This window comes from Sceloporus undulatus, chromosome 2, assembly GCF_019175285.1.
Source record: "Sceloporus undulatus isolate JIND9_A2432 ecotype Alabama chromosome 2, SceUnd_v1.1, whole genome shotgun sequence".
Lineage (NCBI taxonomy): Eukaryota > Metazoa > Chordata > Lepidosauria > Squamata > Phrynosomatidae > Sceloporus > Sceloporus undulatus.
The window spans coordinates 110,783,274-110,800,064 of NC_056523.1; the positions used below are offsets into that span (position 1 = coordinate 110,783,274).

At 43.0% G+C, this 16,791-nt stretch overlaps 1 protein-coding gene across 1 annotated transcript in view; it reads left to right on the forward strand.

The window, feature by feature from the left end:
• Window positions 1–5,064: 5,064 nt before the first annotated feature.
• NEURL1B (neuralized E3 ubiquitin protein ligase 1B) overlaps window positions 5,065–16,791 on the forward strand; it is a 78,925-nt gene continuing 67,198 nt past the window's right edge. The window contains exon 1 of the mRNA XM_042454937.1: window positions 5,065–5,189. Within this exon, the coding sequence (XP_042310871.1) occupies window positions 5,156–5,189 (34 nt within the window). The 5' untranslated portion in view covers window positions 5,065–5,155. The remainder of the gene's footprint in view (window positions 5,190–16,791) is intronic.

Consider the following 16,791-nt stretch of genomic DNA (forward strand, 5'->3'; position numbering starts at 1 on the left):
GCATTGGGGGCACTGCGCTCCAGTGGTTCCAGTCCTACCTCTTGGGCAGATTCCAGATGGTGATGCTGGGAGACAGCTGCTCTCGTAAAAGAGAGCTGACATCTGGCGTCCCTCAAGGCGCCATTCTGTCTCCCATGCTGTTTAACATTTACACGAAGCCGCTGGGAGAGATCATCTGGAGACATGGGGCGTGGTGTTATCAGTATACTGATGACACCCAAATCCATTTCTCTATGTCGCCGACTGTTGCAGTGACCAAGGATGGCGTCTCTCCTCTAAATGCCTGTCATGAGTTGGTAATGGGCTGGATGAGGGAAAATAAACTCAAGCTGAATCCAGAGAAAACAGAAGTGCTCGCGATAGGTACTCCCGGTCCAAGGACGGAGATTTACCAACCAGTCCTGGACAGGGTCACACTTTCCCTAAAGGACAAAGTTTGCAGTTTGGGAATACTCCTGGACTCGTCTCTACAGCTGTCATCTCAGGTGGAGGCAATGGCCAGGAGTGCTTGGTACCAACTTCAGTTGATATGCCAACTGCGTCCCTACCTGGGCCAGAGGGATCCTGAAGCAGTAGTACATGCACTGGTAACCTCTCATCTTGATTTCTGTAACATGCTCTACATGGGGCTCCCTTTGTACCAAGTTTGGAAGCTTCAATCGATCCAAAACGCTGCAGCCAGATTGGTCACAGGAACATCAAGATTTGACCATATTACTCCAATATTAAGATCTCTTCATTGGCTGCCGATCAGTTCCCGGGAGCAATAAAAAGTGTTGGTTATTACCCTTGAAACCCTACATGGCTTGGGCCCGAGTTACTTAAGGAAATGCCTCTCTCTACACAATCCGACCCGCAATCTTAGAACACCAGGGAAGAAACTATTGGAACATATGAAAACTAGACTAACTACAACTTCCCATAAAGTGTTTACAGCCACGGCCCCTAAATTATGGAACAACTTACCAGAAGAGATCCATCTCATTACCACCTTAGGAATGTTACAGACTGCCAAAATAAAGCTTCTTCGGGACTCTTTGGAGGTATGCTGTTTAAATGACGCATGCATCCTAAGAATCCGGAAGCTGCACCAAAACTGCACTCCAGTGCTTAGGAATGGAGTGTGGTTTTGGCGCAACCTCTGGACTCTTAGGACCCATGCATCATTTAAATAGCATACCTCCAAAGAGACCCGAAGCAGCATTATTTTGGCCGTCTGTAACAGGCCATAGAAGCCTTTAAAAAGGCACTTAAGACAGATCTCTTCTGGCAGGCCTTTCCACCTGACCTTTTATAGCTGATTTTATGGAACATTCCCACTCTGGCTTGATAGCACAGGAAATTGATGACAATTTGGCCTTTTTAGTGATTGGTAGTAATATTGCTGTTGTTTTACTGACTGTATTTTTAGATAATATTGTATTTTGTATTGTATTGTGGTTTTTATTCTTTGCTGTAATCCTGCCTCGATCCGCAGGGAGAGGCAGGAAATACAAATAACATTTATTATTATTATATTATTAAATGTCTTGAGGCCAAGATATCTGATAGACCGCTTCCACCCATATAAGCCTGTGAGAAATCTGAGATCTTCAGCACAGACCCTGTTCTGTGTCCCAACACTCATGAAGTTAGGTTGGTGGGTGCATGTAATGGGGGCTTTCTTCATAGCAGCATCTCAACTGTGGAACTCCCTACCAAGGAAGTTAGACTGGTCTCATCAATTTTAAGCTTCCACAGACAACCAAAACAGTTCTGTTCCACATGGCATTCAGTATTTGAAATTGCAGTTTTAACTGTTTCAAAACTGGATTCAAGGGCCTCATTCACACTACATTTTGAACCTGTTTGGGAACTGGGTTAAAAGGGGGTGGTTCACACTTGCACAAGTTTTCTTGACCTAAATATCAGGGAGGGGGGTGACGCAAATCTCCCTTAACCCAGTTCTTTTGAAACTAGGCATTTGCCGAGTCTTTTCAAAAGAACTGGGTTATTTTAGGGAGCCACCAACAGGAATGTGTTGCCAATCCCATTCAGGGCACTCAGGATGGAGGGGCAATGGGTAGAGGGGCAGAACATATCCATCCCACAGGTCTTGGCAAACCGCCATTGTTTTTCCCTTCTTGGCACTTCATGGGCAAAGATACATTCAGCTCTTTATGAATTCAAATTTACTGTGCTGTCAAGTGGTCCCTTTAAATCACTGTGCAGCTGTTTTCTGCTTCTGCTGGTGAATTGGTTCCCTTTCTCCTGTTGGCCAGAGGTCAGAGACGTCAGGGGGGTTCTTTGGGGCGCTTGATGTGACATGATTTTTTAAAAAAAAAAAGTTTGACAGTTTCTGCATAGTTGCATTTGCATGGCTTTGCAGAAGCAGGCATTCGTGGATGCTATGGGGGATTCTTCCCTAGCATGCATGGATTCATGGGTGCCATCGGGGATTCTACCCTGGTGTGTATGGATTCATGGCTATTAATTGCTGAACAAGATAGCAAGTACATTTCTATAGATCTATAGCAAGTACATTTCTATAGCAAGAATATTTCAAGATCTGCGATACTTGATTGATAGTAAAAAAAATGTTGGCTCCGATCGCCAGTTTAAATTAGTTCCAAATGAAATGTGAACACAAAGTGGGTTAAATTGCCACAGACAGCTTTGATCATGGCAAGCATAGTCTGAACATCCATTTAGTGTCAAATCGATGGTGGGATTCGAATCGATCCAGCGCAAAAACATGAGTGTGAATGAGGCCTAGGACTGGTTTTAGACTGCTTTGAGGGGTTGTTAAAGAGTATTTTAATCTGTTTTAAAAATGTTTTGACTTTGTATTATTTTAATTGATTTTTATTTGTTCTATGCCTCAGGAGCCCTTGTGAGCTGGGAGGTAATACAGAAATACTTTAAACAAACAAATAAATAAATATTAACTATAGTAGTTGCCAGAATTTCAAGGTCTGTTAATATTCTGTAAATGTCTGGTTTATTTTTCATGCAAATGTGAACTCTATGCAAGAAACACAGAATTTCTTGGACTAAATTAATTAGAATGCATTATATAGAGAGATGTACATGATGGAACAAAATGTCTTTCCGGTGTATATTTTTAAATGTATCACGAAGTTGATAATTTGATTCTGAGGAATTATTAAATTATGAACATCTCATCTTTTACCAAATGGTTGTGTACCACATAGAGGCCAAGATCTTACATAGCTGCACATAGCTTAAGAGTTCTGCATGTGGAGCACTTACAGCCCCCTATCACCAGCCCCAGGATTGATTGTGTTGCTGCAATAGCAATCCCCCAATGGACATTGTGTGGGTGGTGCTGGATCAGAGACGGTTGTGGGCATGTTCTGCCAAGATCCACAGTGGTCCTCTGGAGGTCTCAGCAGACGATGTCACCAGTCTATGGGACACAGCCAGATGCTTCAATATCTTCTGCTTTCCGCCAGCAAAGGAAGGAGGGGTCAGCTATAGTAGAAGCATCACAAAGGAGTTGCAAGGGGTGTGGAGTGCACCAGGTGATACCACTGCTCCCTAAACACCTGCCTTTTGGCAGAAATGGTCAGTGGCATTTGCCTGTGTCCCTTTAAAATGCTGGAGTTCAGCAGAAGAGATGGTCTGACTGAGAGGAGACTCAGTGGGAGGAGAAAGGAGGGGCTGGGTTTTATAAATTATGTCCCCCCCCCAAAAAAAAATATTATTTTTAAACTTTCTTTAAAAACATCACATCTTACCAAATTTTCACTTTAAGCACATGAAACTGTACATGCAGATACATTCAGGTTGGCATATGATATTCTAATTTAAAGATATAATTTTGCTAGCTGTTCATGTCACAACTATTGCCTTTACATTCAGTGGTATATGGGAATTACAATATATGAGTAAGGGTTAGTACAAAAGACATTGCTAAGGATTCTGTATGGTGTGATATGGGAGGAGGTCAGTGTGTGTGACACCGTGTGTTATTGCACTAGGTGACACCAACTCTAGTGATGCCACTGAGCTATAGCAGCAACATGATGAGTCCTGGGGGGACTTTGTTCATAGACAGGGGAGAAAGGGAATGCCAATTTCAACAACATCCAACAAAATACATATACAAGCACAAGGTGGAATTTTATTTACATATGCAGGCCAATGTATTTAGTCTCTCAAATTTTCTAAATACCCTTTTAGCGAGGGAGCCAGAATCATCTACCTGTAAATTCTGAGTCTTTTTTATTTTGTATGTCTGTTCTAAATAACAACATTCTTAATATACTTTGCATGCAGATACTTTTGCAAAACTGGTTCCATTTATTTATTTATTTATTTATTTCATTTGTATGCTGTCTTTCTCCCAGAAGAGACCCAAGGTGGCATACAAATTTATAACAGGAATAGAACACAAATCCAATATTTTTTATGACACTATTTTCAGTGAGTCCACAAGAATGTCGCTTGGGATACAGTTGAAAATTGATTTAACATGTTAATATCAAATGTTAACATCTTAGTATTCCCCTATGATTCCCTATGGGCAAGTATTCTGCAACGATTCCTTATGGGCAAATGGCTTCCCAGTGCTTCCCTATGGGCAGGTATGGTGTACCTATGGGCAAAGTCTTGTAATTTGAGTACGTCCCGTTTATTACCGTGAAGGTTTGGGGCTTTGTCCCTTTGGAGCCCTGTCCTCCTTCCTTGGCGGCGCTGAGGAGGAAGGGGACCCCCGCCCTGCTCTCCCCCCTCCCTCCCTCCCTCCCTCCCTCTCTGGGCCCATTGTGACGCCTGGGCTCCTCCAATGGGCCTAGTGCCGAAGGCAGGCAAGGCAAGGCCCGGGCGCTGGGCCCGCCAGGCGGGGGCTGCCAACTTTCAAACAATGCGTGCTGGCGGGGCTCCTCCCCGGCTGGGCGGGAAGAAGGGCTGGGCTGCCAGCCTTGGGCCGGCCTTCGCTGGTGGGGGCTGCTCCTCCTCCTCCTCCTCCTGCTGCTGCTGTTGCCGGGGCTGCTGGCTCACAGTGCTGCTGGGGGGAAGGCAGGGGAGGGGGTGGCAGGAGAGGAGGAGGGCCAAGCAAGCCCCCCCCAGGACCCCCGCCGCCGCCGCCCCCTCCTTTCCCGCCCATGGCAGCCCGGCCCGGCCCTTGGTGAGGGGCTGAGGAAGAGGCGAGATGGGCAACACGGCGCACAAGACCCTGGCTGCAGGTAAGCCCAGGCAGGGGAGACCCTGGAGGGACCTGGCCCCAGGAGAGCGGCTCTCTAGGGAGGCCCCCTCCAGACTCGCCTGAGAGAGAGAGGCTTCCCAGGCAAGGAAGGGCGCTCCCTCCCCGGAGATGCTGCCCTGCCCTGGCTCTGCATCCTCCGGAGGGATGGCAGGCAAGAGAAGGGCGGCCAGGCGGGGTCCCCCTCTGTGGCCCCCATTCCAGCCTCCTGAGGGCTAAGGACAGCCTTGCCCCTCCTTTGCCCGGACGCCGCCTCTATTCCAGCCTCCTCCCGGCCAAGCAACATCCCCGAGGGTCCTCCATTGTGGCCAGGACTAAGCAGCATGGCTTTCTCTTTCGAGGCGTGCTTCCCGCTTTTCTTTGGCCAGGGTCCCTACATTGCCCCCGAAGTCCTCTATGTTGAGGTGCCTGGTCCTCCTTGGCGGTGGGGGGAGACCTCTGGCCGCCCGAACTCTCCCTCTCGCCTTCTCCCTCAGGCCCCAGCCACACTGTAGATTTAACCCGGTTTGACACCGCTTTAACTGGCCTGGCTCAATGCTCTGGAATTTTGGGAATTGGAGTTTGTTGTGGCCCCAGAGCGGAGCCAACCCGGGTGAAATCCAAAACACACTGCAGAAATAATCCATTTTGACACCGCTTTAACTGCCCTGGCTCAGTGCTAGGGAATCCTGGGAATTGCGGTTTATTATGTGGCCCCAGAGCTCTGACAGAGATGTCACACAAAGCTACAGTTCCCAGAATTCCCTAGCATAGAGCCAGGGCAGTTCAAGCACTCTCCAACTGGATCATTTCTGCGGTGTGTCCTGGACCTTCATCTGCTAAACCAGATGGTCTTCATCCCCCGTGATTCAGGGTTACTGGGTCTTTCTCATGTTGTGGCTGGCTGGTGGGCAGAGGTGGGCAGGGGTGGTGCCTAGGGAGAGCCTTGCCACTCAGCCCTCAGCCTCCCTATTTGGGATTTCCTCCCTGGGAGAACCAGGGGTAGCCTAGTGCTTGGAGCATTAGGACTAGGACTCTGGAGAGGAGGGGTCTCTCCCAGCTCAGCCATGAAACCCATTGGGCAGCCTTGGGCAAGTTGCACTTTCTCAGCCTTAGGGAAAAGCAATGGCAAACCTCCTCTGAACCAGTCTTGCCAAGGATATCTCGTGACAGGGTCACTTTAGGGTCACCAGGGCTGCATCCACACTGCAGAGATAATCTGGTTTGACACCACTTTTAACTGCCAGGGCTTAGTGCTACAAAATTCTGGGAATTGTAGTGTGGATTCTGTAGCACTGAGCCATGGCATTTAGAGTGGTGTCAAACCAGATTATCCCTACAGTGTGGATGCACGTATATGTCAGAAAGACTTCAAGGCACACAACACACACACACACACACACACACACACACACACACACGCCTCCAGCCATCTCCAGGAGCTGCAAAAGGAGGCGTGGCCAGAGCACCGAACATGCTTGGCATGCGTAAGATTCCAGGTTCAACCCCCAGCATTTCTAATTAAAACCTTCTCTGGTTGCAGCAAGCAGCAGCAGCAAACGGGAAGATCTCCTCCCAGGGGCTTTCATAGATGTGTGATGGGTCAAGGCAGACACTGCTGAGCAGGGTGGGCTAGTGAAGTCTGAGTCCAGTGTAAGGCACCTTCATCAGAAAGAAGGGAGTTAACCTGCTTTTAAAAAACTGATCTGACCTGAAAGGAATCACCCCCCCCCCCGCTCCACACCTTCAGTCTGATGAAAACTGAAATGGCTGAGTCCCACATGATACAGTCTAAATAGTATATAAAAGCACCTGTCAAAGGCTACACCTCCATGCATTTACTTGGAATTAAGGTCCAGAGGAAATGTTATGGCTTCCCTCCTGGTCTATATGTCTGAGATTTGGTTAAGAAAGAGCCGGAGGGAACAGGTTCAGGGGCTTTTTTGAGATGAATATGATTGGCAAATTAGGCAGGCAATAGAGACAGATGCTGGCACTGGTGGCTTTTGTTCACTAGCCAAGTGGCATGCTAGCCACAAAAAAGGTCAGTTTCTAAGGCAGATGGTTTTCTGGAGGGAGGGGAGGAGGTTGGCTTCTTCTTTCCTTCTTTTTTGAAGCCTTGTCTCTGTAGCATAAGAAAGAATATGCTTTTGAAAATTCAGGGCCTTTCAGTATCAAGATGCACCCTCTCTCCCCAATCCTGAATTGAAATAAAAGCATTGGATTTCAGCAACAGAAGGGATGTACCCCCCCCCCCCCAAATATAACAAAAGATGGCAAAATTGGTGTTTCTGGCTGGGGATAAAGGCCATTTATGCTGTCTTTAATTGTGAAATGGGTTTGCAAAAGAGAGGTTGTTGGGTTTTTTTTTAAAAAAAACTTTTTTGAAGACTTTTGTATGTAGTTTCTGCTCAGTAGCTCAAACGTGGTGGTGGTGGTGAAGGGTATTTTGAAATCACTTTTATTTTGATTTATAAGAAAGGTTCTCCTCCTGCCCCAGCCACCCAGCCAGTATTGTTCTGATACAATGGAAAGCAAAACGTTTCCTTTTTTGCTAGCAAGTGTGTAATAGGGGCTCTGCTGTTCATCCCTGTTGTCAGTGGGCAATGAGAACATTTGTTTGATGAAGAATGAAGAGTATTGAATTGCTTCTTTGAGCTCCTGTAAGCCTGTAGCTTCAGCTGTCTACCTCCCTCTCCCCTTGCTTTCTTTTCAGCTTTTCTTTTGAGCAGTCTTATGTGTCACATTTAGTATACTTGGCTAATTTACTAAAGCTGGCAATACATTTCTCCAAAATGTGGCTGCTACATGGCATGATTATGAAGCTCCCATGCAATATGGTGTGAGGGATAGATGACCTCAAGCCTGAATGTCTCTTCTTAGTACTGTATTGCAAAACCATTTTATTAACTCTGGCTTTTGCTCTGTTTAGCTTGACCCCATCCCCCCCCTCAACTTAAATTTATGTTAATTCTATCTCTGCTTTGGGATTGGGATGAGATGTAGAAATAAATTAATGTAGTTTATAGGCACTCGTCTGATTCTACAAAGGAGATGTTACTGGAAACAGTTCTTATGTATTTGGGCACCTGAAGGATGTTTTAGAGTCTAGAATTTAGAATTCTGAGACCAGCTCCTAATCTGCATGAAACATCTCAGGAGAAAGAAGCTTTTGTTTCAAAACCTCATCTGCTGCAGCAGCCATAAAGGTAACAAAAGGTAAAGCTAGTCCCTTGACATGAATGTCTAGTCATAACCGACTGTAGGGGGTGGTGCTCATCTCCATTACTAAACCATAGAGCCAACATTGTCCAAGGACTGCTCTGGTGGCCATGTGGCCAGCATGACTGTACCAAATGCTGTTACCTTCCCACCAAAGTGGTACCTATTTAGTTACTTGTATTTGCATGATTTCAAACTGCTAGGTTGACAGAAGCTGGGACTAGTGACAGGAGCTCACCCCATCACTGGCATGCCAGTGGCTTATTGTGTTCATAGGCACGGTATAGTTTAGGCCAGTCACTTTTTCTGGGCACAACCTACTTCACAAGATTGTTGTAAAGACAGAATGCTTGGTATGAGAATAGTATATGCCACCCTGAGATCCCTAGAGGCAGTGCACAATGGAAGTACACATGCATGTGTGCACACACATCCAGTCTGCCTGTTTGCCCATCTATTTATATTCTTGGTATGCATAGTGTCAGAAGTGTTTTATTTTCTCCGTATCCTACAGAGTAGAGTCCTCTAGAAGCCTTGGGACAAATCTATTCTTGATATAGGGTTCATAGTAGATTCAAACGCACAAGCTAAATGAGTCACCAATAATGTAGGTCTGGGCACATTTGAAAGCATGGGAATTGCATAAAGGTCTTCAGAGTTTTGGCATGGAAAATGTTATTTCCATGTAGTGGGATGGTGGCAGCTATATGATGCCTATGAAATCAGGTAGCATGTTGGGCATGGATAGAGGAGAGTGAGCATTACATCTTCTGATGTGGAAAGCAATGAGAAGATGTTTTATGCAATGCCTGAAGGTTAAGAGGTTATTGTAGCTCTTTCTGTTGTTTTGCTAGGCTTAGCTGCTTATCTCTACTGAGCTGGCTTTGGAGTGGGGCTACCTACTCAAATATGAATGTTAATAGCTGAGAATTTAACATCCTTGACTCATAATGGACCTGCACTCTTATCTAGCATAGAACTGTCTCATGTCACTTTTGCAGTTATAAAATTGCATAGCTTGTGTTAATGGGTATTAATTTGAATTCCAGTCTGAATTTCATTATCCAACTGGAAGATCCTTGACCAAAAAAACAAACCCTTAACCAATTTTCTTCCTTCCATACATCTTACATGGTATGCATGTTTCTTTTTTCACCAGACCAGATTAACAATGGATAGTAAGTTTGGAAAGTTGTTTTTTAATATGGATATGAACAATTCCTAGTGGTTAAAACCCACTTTCCCCTACTTTGCTGGAGATGTTGTACAGGATGTATAACTATAATTTTGCCACAATCGTTAAAAATAACAGTTTCTTTGAAGAGCACATGACCTGAGGTTCATGAAAAGCAGTGCATTTGTTAAGATACATGGTTGGCAAAATAATGCCTTATTTTCTTGCAAAGGTGACACTCTGTTTTATGAAACTGGCATTTTCATCACATTTCCCCACAACAGTTGCTGGAGAATAGAAATTCTTCAGGGCATATTTAAATTCTTGGGCCAGTTCCATTTGAAAAATAGCAAGAGTGTTTAGAATGATTGTCTGACTGCCCTAATATCTCTAGGAGACTTTCATCTGAAATCTGAAGAGCTTCTTTTAAATTGTGACAGCAGATGCTCTTTCTTATTTAAAGAAACAAAATTTCTTTTGCCTTGTCAAAACAGCAACAATTTGTACAAAAGCTAGTACAAGCCAGCCTAATATTAGCTCTTTAGAAAATCTTAATGTTTCTATTATCACTTTAGAAAATCTTTTAGTTTTTGGACCCGTAGTTCAATTGTTGAGTTTCTTTTTGCTTTCTTGAATTCAACATTAAAGAGTTGGTTTTGCTTTGGTGGAGTTTTTTTTTTTTTTTTTAATTGGAGGCGATAGTTTTATTCTAATCCCAGACAGACAAAATCCAGGCAGGGCATATTTACTTACATCATGGAAAAAGCCCAAATAACCAACATACCTTGGTATCTGTTAGATACTTTAGCCTTTCATGGGAAAATATTGGGGGAAACTAACATTTCTGAAATTCTCTTCTTACTGCCTTTTAGGCTATTTGGCTGCAGTCCTATGCTCACTTACTTGAGAGTAAACACTATTGAACTCAGTGGAACTTACTACTGAGTAGACACAGGACTGTATTATCAGCCATTAGTGGGAGCTACTATACTGCCTTCTGCTTTTGCCATTTTTTAAACAAAATCTTTTTGAAAAAAAATCTTGGTTTTGACATCTGCTTGGCCAGTATTTTGATAGTTAACACATAGAAGAAGAAGAAGAAGAAGAAGAAGAAGAAGAAGAAGAAGAAGAAGAAGAAGAAGGTGGTATTAACAACAATTGCAGAGTACTGGAATGAATAATAGCACCTTGGGCAAGTCACATTTTCTTAGCCTCAGGAAGGCAAAGGCAAATCCCTTTTGAACAATTCTTGCAAGGAAAATCCCATGATAGGGTTGCCTTAGGGTTGGCATATGTAGGAAAAGACAAGAATGCACACAACAATGTCATTTTTGCATTGGGTGTAATAAATAGGTTAAGGTGCAATAAATATATATCTTGTTTTTTGAATACTCTGATGTGTATTTTAATACTCTGATTTTTTTATGTAGGTAACTGTTGAAACAATTGAGAGGACATAACCTTTTTATTATGCTTATCTGGAAAAACAGATTCTAAATTACATACTATCCAATTGTAATCATTGTGACTTTTCTGGATTAAACTGCTTGAGAAGTATAGGTCTAATTTGTCCACTCCTCCCCCATTTCTATTCTTGAAGTGGCTATTGACAATTCCTTGATAATCTTTATATATTGTTTCCATTTTTCATAGCATCTCACATCTGTTAAAACAGTGGTTTGTCATGGTATCTGAGCCCACTCAGTTTTATCCTTTCAGTGCTTTGTTGTTGTACTTTCCAATGTACAACTCTTAAGGATAACCTGTCATGTTGTTTTGTTAAGTGTGACTTGCCCAAGGCCACCTAGTGGGTTTCCATGGCTGAGTTTCCACCCTGGTTTCCCAGAATCCTAGTCCAACATTCAAATCATTACACCATGCTGGCTGTCCATTCTCCTCTGCCTTCTGTATTTTTAAATTGTCCAAATGTTGCTTGATTGCTTTTTAAATATTTTTTGTTAAATTGCTTTAAATTTATTTATTGTTTTATGATTGTGCATATTTACTGTTGTTTTTATGTTGACAAATCTCTTCCTAGGAATATTGTCATTGAAAGCATAGTGTATACATTTGTTGAATAAATAAATGGAGACCATAGTAGGGGCACATAGCATAAAGCTTAGAAAGGTTATCATTTGTGTAACAATTCTCAAAACGTCCCACCTAGCATAACTACTGGCTATGCTGGCTGATGGTATTCTAGGGGCTGTATTACAAAAAAAACCTCTAATGTTTCTGAACTCTGCATGTCACTGTTTCTATATAGCTGACTATGGCCCCGTGCAAACAGGCCAAAATAAAGCTGCTTCAGGTCACTTTGGAGGTATGCTGTTTAAATGATGCATGCGTCCTAAGTGTCCGGAAGCTGCACCAAAGCCATGCTCCAGTCCGGCTTCCAGACTCATAGGACGCATGCATCACTTAAACAGCATACTTCCAAAGTGACCCGAAGCAGCTTTATTTTGGCCTGTCTGTACGGGCCCTATGTTAGTTTCCTGCAGCAAAATCAACAAAGTCCTGATGCACCTTAAAAGCTAAGAAATTTATTATAGTGTGAGCTTTCATGAAAGTGGCCTATGGTCCACAAACATTCATGCTATAATAAATTTGTTCGTTTTTAAAGTGCCTCAATAATGATTATCTTTCACCAGGGAATGCTGGGAATTGTTAACTTATAATTTGTGCTATATGTTTGGGTTTAGCTGTTCCACTGTGTAGTGGCTTCCTGAACATTTATGAGCAAACCAGCTTCAGTTTGTTGGTCTCCTGCTGTATCAGCTGATCAGCTAGGTTTGCAACACTGCAGTGAATGAGTAAGGCTTGTTCTGACTTGAAAAACTGGCTAAAAGGCAAAGTTGCTGTTGCTGGATTATGAACAACATACCAATCTATAATTTTGTGACACTTTAGTGGCTTAGTATTTAATGGCACCCATTTGTGGTCTGAAGCTATTTTCCTCTTATCTAAATTAGTTTATATCTTGCTTTTCATTCAAGGTGGATTTATAGTTGACCACTCCCCGTTTGACGTTCATTTCACCCTTTCTTCCAACAGCCAGCTGTCTTTATGGATGTCTAATTATTACTTTTCACCTGTGCTCTGCCACTTATTAATGGGACATATCTTGGTTTACAACCAGACCGTAGCAGGTTTCTCTCTCATTCTCACTCTCTGTATGCTTTGGTGTTTGACTGTGTGCATATAAGAGAGAGAGAGAGCAACTGTAGAGATTGCTTTGATATTTGATTGTGTGTATGAGAGAGTTAGAGAGCACACATCTTCAAAAAGAGTAAGAATATATTCAGACACCTTGTCCAATCCAGTCTTCATAACGGTCATATTAGGTCATATGTATATCATATCCTTAGGACATCAAAACAGGATTTTGGTACTTAATTTTTTTTCTTTGTTTTTAATTTTTTTACAGTGGGAATTCAAAATGCTTAAATCCTTTCTGCAAACCAGTCTCCAAATCAAATAAAGGATATTGAGGAAAATGAAACAAAATCTGTGTCACCTGATCACAATGTGGCATTTGCTCATATTTTCCCCCACCATCTTCTCTTTCTTTCTGTTGCAGATCTACACACCCTCTACAGATCTCCTTTCTTCTTTATCTTTAGTTCATCTATCCTCATCTTGGATCTACTACAGCTCAGGAAAAAATTACTTTGTTAGATTACCATTTCCAAAATCCTCAAGATAGCATGGACAATAGTGCTTAAAAATATTCCCTCATGCTCTTTTTGGAGCTCAGAGTCAACTTTTCACCATTGAGTCCAACTGTTCCTCTTCTCTAAATTTTAGAAATACATAGTATTCTGGATTTCCAGAAATAGCTGAAGGACTTTCCCAGCTTGCTTCAGAGAAGTCTAGAGAGACATTTTTGAAATTCAACTCTGTAGCCAAATACAACTCTGAGGCCACATAGACACACATTTGGGATGACTGTTTGAAAACCACAGGGAAGGAAAAGAGGCAGCAAATGGCAGGCAGGCCTGATGAGAACATCTGGTCCAAGCATGAACAGAAACAGAGCAGCTGGCCACTCAGCTGATGTTTGGACCTCCAAACATCCATTTCAACTGATGATGGTATGCAGCTTCACCTCTGGTATAAGTACAAATTATGATAGAGGTTGTCCTGACTTGGCTAGGGAAGAGAGAATACTAAAATGTTCTAACAACCCCCTTCCCATTCTCCTGGACCAACATCAAGGATTTTCATTCCTTCTTGTAGTCTCTGGAAACAATCTCTTGGTAGAGGCTTCGTAAGAATATCTACAATCAGCACTTCAGTGTTGCAGTTTTCTAATGGTACAGATTCATTTTGACACATCTCTTGCACCTGATCTTGAATACGCTGTTTTATTTATTCAATAAATAGCCATAGTTTGTATAGAAGCATCTTACATGCTTAACTAATAACAATGGTGATAACATTGTATTTCTCTTCCTCCATACAAATTAATGCAATTGATATTTATTCCGAAGGAATTTTCAGAATTCATTCACATACCATGAAGTATCCAGAATTCACTGTTGTACTTTCAGGCTTATGGAATTGCATATTCCTCTCAAACTATCCAGATAGTTCAAGTGCTGGTTAGCTATTCTGGTACAGTGGTTACCAGAGCTACAACTGGCCAGTGATAAGGCAGAATGTCCAAATGGATTTTTCTTTTCCCCAGTCTTAAGAATATTAAAAACATATTCTCCCCCACAGCATTCTTTTGACACACTGAGTACTTGTATGACTCTTGTTCATTTTAGTGGGAATTGAATAAGAAAACATCCTGATGCATTTTTACCCATGGGTGATATCTGCCTGTCTCCCATTCTGTGACCCTTTCAAGGAATACTCCATGGGACTTGAACTGACTGCTATGACTTGCCTTATGCTAGGATTCCCTCTCTATAGTACTGAGAGCATGACTTAATCAAAAGTCCTTTATGCATCACAGGCTTGCCAAATTGCAATTAATTCAGCTTTGCTTCAGTATTAGTATTTACACTTAGTTTATGTCCCAACTGATTTTATGCTCTCTCTTTCTCCCTACTTCTTTTTGCCAGTATTTAACTTATTAAACCCAATTGGGTTATGAATTCACTTACACACACCCATCCCTTTTTCTGGAATCACTATTGTTGCCTTGATGCCTGAATGCTCAAATGTATAGATAAAGTTAGTGTCTCTCAGTCTTTTTATATGAGAGTGTAAGCTTCATTATGTGACCAATGATGATGATTCATTTGCAAGATTACGTAACATTCCTGTTCATATTCTAAAAATCTTCTTGCAAACCAGTTCCACTCTTGTTTTAATCAAAGAAGAAGAAAAAATCTGCCTCTTGTACACCCATGAATTAAGATAGTTCTGGGTATGTGGAGCCTGTTGTATAGTTACTTTAAAGGGAACCTCCATTCCAAGCATTTTGTCCCTCAGTTTAATCTTTTCAGACTACAATTCCCATGATCTTAGGTAGCATGGGAACACTAGTGAGGGAGGACAGGTATTGTACTCTAAGCAGTCTGGGGTTGGGGACATGCCAGCTGGGAAAACACTGCTCTGTTTGTTCAGTTTTTTCAGAGCAGTTGGGTAACTCAGGATCAGAGGCAGGGTAGATGGACAGTGGCAAGGTGTATGATGGGTGGCAATGACATCCTCTCAGAAGAAACCTGACGTGTTCTTTTAGGAGAGGTAAGAAGGGAGAAAGAGGTTGTTAACTGAACATTGTATCACAATTGGCAATCCTTTTTTGTTTGAAATTATTAATAAATGCTAACATCTCTTTTCTCCATTTGCTATTTTTAAAGAAAAACAAACACTTTTCAGAGACGTTTGACACTGAATGATAGACAAGGATGCCTATCTTCTGATGAAGACATCATATATCTGATGAGGACAGACGACTATATATTTTCAGAGTTTGGTAGAACAGGGAATTTTGGATAAACAGCTTTCTCTTCAAGTCATATTTGCTGGACTCTTCTTCCAACCAGGAAAGGCTGCAGGTGATCCTAGAATCCTAAAATCATAGAGTTGGAAGAGACCCCAAGAGCCATCCAGTCCAACCCCCTGCCATGTAGATTGCTTCCATTGCTCCTGATCCTAGGAGTTTATCACACGGGAGGATTTTCTCTTAATTTCGAATGAAAAGAAAGTGGGGCCAGAATGCATTCACATGAATTCGCTAGTTCAGTGAATTTATGTGAATTCAAATTGTGTTCGAACTGACTTCCCATTGCCCGAAAATAGCATGCCATTGCCCAAAATTGCATATAGAGTTTATCACGCAATAACGTTAAACCCCATGATTGCGTTCGGATTGCCATTGGATTATATTTCCAATTTCCCTTATCTGATAAACTCCCTAGTTTCTGGAGCAGCAGGAAACAAGATAGCTCCCTCAATATGACATCCCTTCAAATGTTTAATTTAATATCCTGTCTTCCTTTACATCTGCTTTCCTCCCAAAGATGCATGCCATTCAAAAGCAAATGTCTCTGAAAGGTAAATGGGGACAAAACTGGATTTACATGGTTTATTGTAAAGGGCAGCCGCTAATTCTCCTCCTCAGAGCAGTTCCATGTTTTGAAGGAAGAGAAGTCCTGTTTACTGTGAGCCATAGCCAGTGTGGTGTAGTGGTTTGAACGTTGGACTATGATTACAGAGACAAGGGCGGGGTACAAACCGCCGCTTTGCGGCGCTCCCCCGCCGCCGCCATTTGCTCCGCGCGGGAGCCGCAGCAGCCAAACCGCGCGACTCCCGCGCGGAGCAAAAAAGAAGCTCCATTTCGGAGCTTCTTCTTGCGGCTTCTCTATGACGTCGCGAGGCGCCTGGCGCGGACTCGCGACGTCATAGGTGCCGCGACACGTCTGGACGCTGTGCGTCCAGTACGTAAAGATGGCGGCGCCCATGTAGAAGGTGCGCCGCCATCTTGTACGTATAGGATACGTACTAGGGTTAGGGGGGTGCGGAAGCACCGCCCCTTCCTAACCCTAGTACGTATCCTATACGTACTATATGGCGGTGTGTATCCCGCCAAGGGTTCCAATCCCTGCTTGGCCATGAAAGCCCACTAGGCAACCCTAGGGCAAGTCACACTCCTTCAGTCTCAGAGTATGACAATGGCAAACCCCCTCTGAAGAGACCTGCCTTAAAAAAAATCTATGCTAAGTTTATCTTAGGGTCTACATAAGTCAGAAAT